The sequence below is a fragment of the Phyllobates terribilis genome, unplaced genomic scaffold, assembly GCF_046119375.1.
Source record: "Phyllobates terribilis strain yellow unplaced genomic scaffold, ASM4611937v1 Scaffold_116__1_contigs__length_5312468, whole genome shotgun sequence".
Classification (NCBI taxonomy): Eukaryota; Metazoa; Chordata; class Amphibia; order Anura; family Dendrobatidae; genus Phyllobates; species Phyllobates terribilis.
This window is the reverse complement of record NW_027362876.1, coordinates 5044677-5054627: the sequence shown is the minus strand read 5'-3', so window position 1 is coordinate 5054627 and position 9951 is coordinate 5044677. Positions and strand designations below refer to the sequence as shown.

At 44.5% G+C, this 9951-nt stretch overlaps 1 protein-coding gene across 1 annotated transcript; it reads left to right on the top strand.

Annotated features, from left to right (window-relative positions):
* The first annotated feature begins 513 nt into the window (after nt 1-513).
* Nucleotides 514-8848, top strand: LOC141201489 (uncharacterized). Its single transcript, XM_073663497.1, has 2 exons — nt 514-1549; nt 5538-8848. The coding sequence occupies exon 2, from the start codon at nt 5562-5564 to the stop codon at nt 6657-6659; it is 1098 nt and encodes a 365-aa protein (XP_073519598.1). The 5' UTR covers nt 514-1549; nt 5538-5561; the 3' UTR covers nt 6660-8848.
* Nucleotides 8849-9951: the final 1103 nt, after the last annotated feature.

Sequence of the window (9951 nt, the reverse complement as noted above, 5' to 3'; positions counted from 1 at the left end):
GTTTTTCTCGCATATTAGTATGAGCCCTTATACTCACGTCCGGCGCCATTCCAGCAATGTTACCACTCACTCTCCCGGGGCCCATATGACACTATGTCACACGAGCCCGCTGGCTTCTCTCTTCCCTCCTTTCAACGAATCCATAATCAAGAAGAAGTCAGAACTGCAGCTGGCTTCTTACTTCCTCATGATTACTGATTTGTCCGAAGGCGAGGAGAGAGAGAGTGATTAAATGAAGTCTGGAGCCGCACATGTAAAATTTCTTCTCTGCCCTCTCCTCCTCTCTGGTGTTGGAGTAATTGTGCACTGAGCACTTGGCGACACCAAGGGTGCACCAAAATCCCCTCATTTGCATTTGAAGTAAGTTAGTTTCTCATTAACTATACCACAATTGTGCTAGTATGATTTTTTTTGGTCAGTATTTTACATCAGTATTTGTAAACCAAAACCAGATTTCGGCTTACGACTACTGATGTAATATACTGACCAAATACTGAATAGTCTAAAAATAAATGTGAATGCAGAGCTATTCAATCATGTATGTGCCTTTAGGCGATGTTTACACAGTGCTTTTTTGCAGCTTTGTTTCCTGCACAAAAAACAATGTTGGCAGGAAAAACGCTGCATACATTATGTGCTTTTTTTGATGCATTCATTTGAATAGATAAAAAAATCCAGCAAAAACGCTGCAAGAATTTAAACACTGCAGTTGTAAGATGAACGCATAGTAGCTCAAAACGCAAAGAAGAAAAAACTGCAAATTAAATTTTAGAAATCACATTTATTTTGCTATTATTCTAAATGCTGCATTTTTTTTTCAAACGCATGAAAAGCATGGAAAAAGCAGCAGAAATGCTGTGTGAACAAGCTCTAATTAGGATTCCAGGTGTCACAATACTGTTGCCTGATAACTCGGGACCAGGGTCTCCTACCCTGCCCCTAACGTTAGGGGCGCCCTAGCTATCCCTGCTCCCAAGGTTACTTCTGACGGTGAAAATGCTGGGGCCACGTACCTTTCTGTACCCTGAATCAACCCTTATCTGTCCCCACCCAGGGAAGTGGGGAGGAATAGTGTATGTAAATACGCAAACCAGATAAACAAGGAAAATACCAAACATGCAAAATATGCACTCACAGACAACAGAGGGAAACACTGAAGGGATTAAGGGAAAACAAAAATAGAAGACAAAGGGACTATGCATACAGCCAAAATACCAAGAAACAGTCACAGTACAACTCTCCATATACGCCTCTACAGAACAACGAATCCTCCACTCCTCACCAGGCAGTACAAGACGTAACACCGGCAATCCAGATTGCCATAGCTGAGACTATATAGGAGAGGGAAGTGGCTGATACTGCACAGCTGAGAACTTACAAGAAGGAAGCTACAGAGACTCAAGGTTGAGCAGTTTAACTCCTGCACTGCTGAAAGAAGCCAGGACCATTTAATAAGATGGAGAAGTGCTTCTATTCAATCCAAGAGTACGTGAACGCAGATGCTGCGATCTTCTGGCTCCTCTCTGTCGCGGTAAATACGTGAAACCAGGTATGTTTGTTTTTTAAAGATGATTGTAGAAAACACATTAAAAAAATTCATGTAAACTGGCAGCGTTTCTTACACCAAAAATGTTTCTGGCAAGTTGAACAGCGGTGCCTCAGTAAATGTGGCAAATTCAATAAGTGGTTTCTGCCTCTTAAGGAATTCGGCACATCTTATTCCTTCACTCCCCTCATTAAGGCTGGCATACAAAACACCAGTCTTAATGAATTGGGGCCTTTATATGAAATGGAGTACTATACTAAGCTATTACAAAACACAAAAAAATAATTAATATACAGTAAATCAGAAAAATCAGGACAAAGTACGTCCTTTTTGTCTCTGCTTGTTGAGTGGAGCCCTAGATAGGGGCGTAACTCCAATTGGTTCAGGGGTTGCAGTCTCACGCAGGCCATGGAGTCTAACAGGCCCAAACGGTCCTTTAAGCCCATATGAGAAGACCAATACTATTACAGACCCATGATTGCTAGGGGCCCTGTTGGAGATTTTGCATTGGGGCCCCTGAACTTCAATTTATATCACTGGCCCTATGGATATATTTAGTGTGGTTGATAAGGAGTTTTTTTGGCATACAAGCTAAGTGAAGACCACTAGCTTGATGTGAACATCACCTAATTTCTGAGCCCATCATCCACAAAATTAAAAGGCCATCTCAAATTGCAGCTGCCATGAGCAATTATCAATAGGAGCGTCTCAGCCCGTCACCTTGTCACTTCTGGTACCCCTGCCAACTGAACATAGTTCACCTCTGCTTCATGGACACTGTCATTTTGTGACCACATTAGTATTTTTCCAGTAAATACTCCAGGAGGTTGGCACTTATATACCTGTGTGAATGTCTGTTCTGACAATGATGAACTTCAGGGCAAACTCTGCAACCAGGAAGATTTAGAAGCTACTAATTAGTGCACCATATAGGAGACCTGCTTGTCAAATCTGTGTCCAGGTGCTTTGTGGAGTGACCTTCCTAAACTCTTAGAACACTGAGTTGTCCAGTCATTTTGTTTATTTATCTACCATGTAGATCAGCGGATGACCTCAGACTCCACAGAATGCAGGACTCACTGCTACATAATGGTACACTGACAACAGAAGTCAGGCGGCCCATTTTATGACCTACCAGACCAGCCCACACCGGGCATCTACCAGATAAGGCCGATTATCAGTCTGGGCCTGGTATAGGCTCAACTTGTTTCTTTTCTTGAGGTTTGTCTCACTGCAGGGATAACTAGATTGGAGTTACTGTATTTAGGTTCAAGATTTCTGGGCACACAAAATACGGACGTCCTCCATACAGCAACTCCATTCTAGCTGTATCAGTACAGAGATGACTAGATTGGAGTTACTGCACGGAGGTTCATGATTTCTGCACCGTCAGTACTGTCTATCATTGCTCATTCAGATATCCATACACGTCTCGGAATGAAATGCACGTACTGGCTGCGGGTCTCCCGACCCAAGCATGAGCCTTCATAGATTTCTATGAGGCTGTCATGCTCTGGTTGGCTGAGCCTCGACAAGTCCATGCATTGCATTCTGAGATCAGACCGAGGTGCATGGACGTCTGAATGAGCCCTTACACAGATTAAGGCTATGTTCACACACGTGTTTTTTTCTGCTGCAAATCTGCTGCTACCTTTTCTCTGGCAGGAAAACAGCTGCGTAAAAAACGCCCATATTTGCTGCGTATTTGTTACGTTTTTTTGCTATTTATTTGCTGCATATTTTTGACCACCCATTACTTCCTATTGGTGAAAATACGCAGCAAAAAAGCAAGTGCGTTTTCTGCTGCAGAAACACTGAAAGAAGTGACACGCTCTATTTTCCAAATACGCAAGCAAGGCAGAAAATACACAGCAAACAAAAAGCAACATATATGAAAAGAGAATTTGGTTTCTCATAGACTTTGCTGGTACTGCAAGACGCAGCTGAAAATTTGCATAAAAATCTGCTGCAAAATACGCAGCAAAACACAAAATGTGTGAACACAGCCTAAGGCTTCCATACACAAAAAGCAAAAGCCAGCAGGATCAGCCAACAATCTGACGTGTATTGGGGCTTCCTGCCTCTCCCTTGATAACCAATGTCAGGGGAGAGAATGATCCGGCGCATTGGAATTCCAGTAGTTGATCCTCTTGTTCTCTCTGAAGATAAGCTGCCACCAGAGGAGCTCGACACCTGCTCTCTAATAGAGATCACAAGAACACAAGGCTAAGCACTCCTGTATGATAGTCAAGAGAGAGCTGTCAACCAAAGGATTGTAGGGATTGGGTGTTTATGGGCCTTAAAGGGTTTGTGTAGTGAAAACAAGTTACCGATCCAAGAGACAGGTGAAAACTTGCTGATCAATGAGTGTCCGACTCACACTGCTTGGAAAAATGGGGAATTACAGAATTAGGTCTCTTTCACACATCCGGATATTTCCGATACTGGAAAAAACAGTACTGGAGATATCAGTGTCCCGTGTGTGTGATACGTGTGGCAGCCATGTGCCGCATCAGTATCACAAGTACTGGCGCCTGGAATCAGCGTACAGTGAGTGCTGTTCCCAAGCGCCGGGTGCTCAACGCTGCCCTCATCGTCGCCTGCTTTCGCTGCGATCAGCGCTAGCAAGGGACAATGATGAGAGTAGTATTCCGCTCCCGCTGTGTCTTGGTGTAAAAATAAGAATAAAATGTAAAAAGTCCTTATACTTACCTGTCTGAAGATGTCCCCCGCTGTAATCCACCTGACCGCTCACGCCGGGGAGAATGACTCACTGCAGCGAGCGGGCGCTGGACCACCGCTAAGCTCACTAAGTGGTGTCCTATCACTCACTAAGCTCAGCGGAGGTTAAGGGCTCGCTCGCTGCAGTGAGTCATTCTCCCCGGCTCCTCATTGTGAGCGGTCAAGTGGATTACAGCGTGGGACACTTAGGACAGGTGAGTATAAGGATTTTTTTTACTTTATTCTTATTTTTACACTTGCTGGACACAGCGGGGGCTGAATACTACAGCGCAGCGCAAGCTGGGGACAATGATGAGGTCAGCGTTCAGCACCCGGCAATTGGGAACAGCGCTAACTGTACACTAATTCCCAAACGCCGGTATGTGTCACACTGATGACACACATCATCACTGTCAACCTGTGCAGGAATTTTTGCGACCAGTGCTGCGAGAAAAAAACCGACATGACAGTGTGTTTTGCCCTATGATCACGGTCCGAGGAAACACACTGACATGTGCACAGACCGATTCATTAAAATGGGTCTTCGTGTGTCAGTGTCTCCAGTACGTGTGGAGACGGACACCACACGTACTGGAAACATGGATGTCTGAAACGCGCCTTAAGAAGTAGGTTGGATGTCTGACCATTGCTATGTGGCTGCCAGAAAAAAGCAACATCGCTGGAGAGCCCCGTAGGGTGATAATGGAGGTCAGACTGAGCATGTGCACTATATACCCATGCTGAATAAGTGCTGCGTCACTCACCCCCTCGTCATGTGGTCTGTGTGACGCGCCCCTTGGTTTAGCTGGCCACTTCCAGGTGCGCGTCGCGCTGGCCACGTGACCGGACCTCCTTTATTCAGCATGGGTATATAGAGACCCCGAGCCATGTCCTCCTCACACTCTCTGCCCTTGAGAAAGCGGCCGGTGACGCTGCGAAACGTGCGTTGGGCTACGAGGCTTCGGTCCTCACCATCTCCACGCTCCCCCTGTGACTTGCTATGCACCTTGGATAGGTAATCCTCAATTTCACCGCTGTAAATCACCTTTCATCTTGAATGGATTCGAGTGAGCTGATTATAAGTCTTTATTTAACAGCAATCATTTTGCCCTGACCATTTAGCATATGCTCCTTTCCCATTTATTTGTGTCTTCTATACAGCCTAATTGAGGAAGAACCTTTAATATTCACACAATTTTCCCTCTACCTTCAATTGATACATGACACATTTCTTGACAATAGCCTAGCTATGACATTGTATTGTTTTGAGGGCGTTAAACTAGAAGAAGAGGGGATGGGAAGAAAAACGCCGGACACGAACATGAAACCAGAGAACATACTAACGAAAGATATGAAGTGCGACAAAGAAGGTCCAAGACAAGATACTTGGAAGAGAGGTAAGAAAATTTCTAATACAATCCACAGGGAGAAGATTGGAACAAAACAAAATCGTGTAAACTGCGTGCTAGCAAATGCCAGAAGCCTGACAAACAAGATGGATGAACTGGAAGCAGAAATATCTACAGGTAACTATGACATAGTGGGAATAACCGAGACATGGTTAGATGAAAGCTATGACTGGGCAGTTAACTTACAGCGTTACAGTCTGTTTAGAAGGGATCGAAGAAATCGGAAAGGGGGTGGAGTCTGTCTATATGTAAAGACGTGTCTAAAGCCTACAATACGGGAGGATGTATGGGAGGGAAATGAGGAGGTCGAGTCCTTATGGGTGGAGATACATGGGGCAAAAAACAATAATAAAATTATCATAGGAGTCTGTTATAAACCACCAAATATAGCAGAAGCCACGGAAAGTCTATTAATGAGACAAATAGATGAAGTAGCAAAAAATAACGAGGTGCTTATTATGGGGGACTTCAACTACCCCGATATAGACTGGGAAACCGAAAGCTGTAGATCTCAGAAAGGAAACAGGTTTCTGTCAATTATCAAAGACAATTATTTGTCACAACTTGTGCAGGAACCAACTAGAGGGACGGCCCTTTTAGACTTAATATTAACTAACAGGCCAGACAGAATAACTGAGGTGCAGGTCGGGGGGCACCTGGGAAATAGTGACCACAACATTATACAATTCCACATGTGCTTCAGTAGGGTGCCCAGCAAGGGAGTCACAAAAACACTGAACTTCAGGAGGGCAAAGTTTGATCAGCTAAGAGATGCCCTTCACCTTATAGACTGGGATAGTATCTTTAGTAATAGGAGCACGGATAGAAAATGGGAAATTTTCAAAACAGTCCTACATAGTCACTGTAGAAGGTACATACCTTATGGGAATAAAAGGACTAGGAATAGGAGGAAGCCAATGTGGCTAAATAAGGAATTCAAGAGGGCAATGAAAAACAAAAAAAGGGCTTTCGGTAAACTTTAACAAGAAGGCAGCGAGGAAGCGCTAATATCTTATAGGGAAAAAAACAAAATCTGTAAGAAACAAATAAGAATAGCAAAAGAGGAGACAGAGAGACTAATTGCCAAGGAAAGTAAAACGAATCCCAAACTGTTCTTTAACTATATAAACAGTAAAAGGATTAAAACTGATGGAGTTGGCCCATTGAAAAATAACCTGGGTAAAATCATAGAGGGCGATGAGGGTAAAGCAAACCTACTCAATAGCTTCTTCTCCACTGTTTTCACAAAAGAAAACAATTTATCGGAGGAAATGCAGAGTGATAAAGTAAACCCTCCGCTAAATATCACCCACCTAACCCAGGAGGAAGTTCAGAAACGCTTAAATAATATCAAAATAGACAAGTCACCAGGCCCAGATGACATACACCCCCGGGTACTAAAAGAATTAAGTAATGTGATAGACAGACCGCTGTATCTTATATTCAAGCACTCTTTATGGACAGGGTCCCACTAGACTGGCGCCAAGCAAATGTGGTACCAATATTCAAAAAGGGGTCTAAAAGTGACCCTGGGAACTATAGACCAGTAAGCTTAACGTCTGTTGTGGGTAAATTGTTTGAAGGATTTCTTAGAGATGCTATTGTAGAATATCTTAATGATAATAACTGTCTAACTCCATATCAACATGGATTCATGAGGGATCGCTCCTGCCAAACAAACCTGATGGCCTTCTACGAGGAGGTGAGCTCACAGCTGGACCGGGGAGAGTCAGTGGATGTTGTATACCTTGACTTCTCCAAAGCGTTTGATACCGTGCCACACAAAAGGTAGGTATATAAAATGAGAATGCTTGGCCTGGGGGATAATGTGTGCAAGTGGGTAAATAGCTGGCTGAGTGATAGAAAGCAGAGGGTGGTTATCAATGGAGTAAGCTCAGGGTGTGTCAGGGTTACTAGCGGGGTGCCTCAAGGGTCTGTCTTGGGTCCTATATTATTTAATATATTAATGATCTTTTGGAAGGGTTGCATAGTAAAATAGCAATATTTTCAGATGATACTAAACTTTGTAAAGTAGTTAATACAGATGAGGATAGGGCACAGCTACAGGAGGATTTAGATAAATTGGGGAGTTGGGCCAAAAAATGGCAAATGGGGTTCAATGCCGATAAATGTAAGGTCATGCACATGGGAAAGAAAAACAGCAGTCACCCATACATATTAAATGGGAAACCGTTGGGGAAATCTGACATGGAGAAGGACCTGGGCATCTTGGTTAACAGCAAATTAAATTGGAGTGCCCAGTGTCAGGCAGCAGCTGCGAAGGCAAATAGAGTCATGGCATGCATCAGCAGAGGAATAGGGGCATATGATGAGAACATTGTTCTTCCTCTGTATAAAGCGCTGGTAAGGCCGCACTTAGAATATTGTGCACAGTTCTGGGCTCCGGTGCTCAGGAAAGACATTGGAGCTAGAGAGGGTACAAAGAAGGGCGACTAAGGTAATAAAGGGAATGGAGGGACTGGAATACCCAGAGAGGTTGTCAAAATTAGGCCTATTTATGTTGGAAAAGAGAAGGCTTAGAGGAGACCTCATAAACATGTATAAATACATCAGGGGGCAGTACAGAGATCTCTCCCATGACCTGTTTATACCAAGGATGGTGACAAAGACGAGGGGGCACACTATGCGTCTGGAGGAAAGGAGGTTCCTGCACCAGCATAGAAGGGGATTCTTTACGGTCAGAGCCGTGAGACTCTGGAACTCTCTGGGAGAGGAAGTGGTGATGTCCAACTCACTTAATGAGTTCAAGAGAGGCCTGGACGCCTTTCTTGAAAACAATAAAATTACATCTTATGCTTAGTGATAGTTAATTAATCCAGGGATTTAATCTGACTACCAGATTGGAGTCGGGAAGTGAATTTTTCCTCAATGATGTAAATTGGCCTATACCGCATGGTTTTTTTTGCCTTCCCCTGGAATAGCTGCAGTGCACAAGAAATAGGCTGAACTGGATGGACGCTTGTCTTTTTTCGGCCTTATAAACTATGTAACTATATGTAACCCCCCAATCCTGGTATGCATGGTCCCCTCACCCCCCAATCCTGGCATGTGTGGTACCCCTCACCCCCCAATCCTGTTATGTGTGGTACCCCTCACCCCCCAATCCTGGTATGCGTGGTACCCCTCATCCTGGTATGCTTGATCCCCTCACCCCAAAATCCTGGTATGCATGGTCCCCTCACCCCACAATTCTGGTATGTGTGGCCCCCTCATCCCTTTCACACTGTACACACATACAATAAAATAAAGTTATACTCACCTTTCTTCTCTGTGCTCCAGTGCTGCTGCGTCCTGTTCTGCCGGAGGCTGGGGAAGGAGTGTGGCGACGGAGCACCGCGCTGTCCGGCGCCATTTTGCTGATGACACACTGCAAATGTGTCTAAAGTAAAATGGTGCAAGATAGCGCTATGTGCATGCGCCGATCCGGCGCCCCACTCTTGCCACGGTCCCCGGTGAAGAGAGGCGCTGCGGCAACGCTCCTCCCTGTCAGGTAAGTATGGCGTCGGAGATCGCGGTATGCGTTCAGTGCCTACGCATACTGCGATCTCCGGCGCCATACACTCCTCTTACCTGTAACGGCTGGATGGATGATTCTGTCTGGAGCCAAACTGCGTGTCGCGCATGCGCAGTCTATCGAGGCTTCAGACAGAGACACGCTTGCAGTGTTATATTGTAGATGGTGTTTCTCCGGTAACGGTTTTATATGAATTTATGAAGGTGCCTAAGGCTTTTAATTAATGCTGGATCCTACCTGCCCTTTAAATTTTTACGCTTATAGCCCGGGAGAGGCATGACTGATAAATATTAGGATTAGGATCCCATCAAAGAAAGGTCACCTTGTCACGGCTAGTGGGCTCTCCTGAATTTGCCAATTTATGTGCTAAATACTGTAATTTTTATAAGTAAATTCTATATAGCAGTAATGCGGTTCAAATGTCATATATTCAATGTTTGCAGCACTTACAGGGGCGGCTGTATTCTCCTGTATCTATCTATACTGAGGAGAGGGTGGACATGCCTTTGTGTTTGGGACCTGATCTTTTAAGACCCTAACAACGCCCCCGCTGCTATCCGTCCTTGGTGACACTGTTTACCTCTTGGTATCACTTTGCAGCAGCCAACAGAATGTCTCCGCACTGTGACCCTAAACTACATTCTCACTTATCTTTTTGCAAAGGACCAGAAAAAGAGGGGAGGAGACATCACACCATGTGAGCACATCCCGCCCACTTTTACTGCAGTCTTAATGCAATC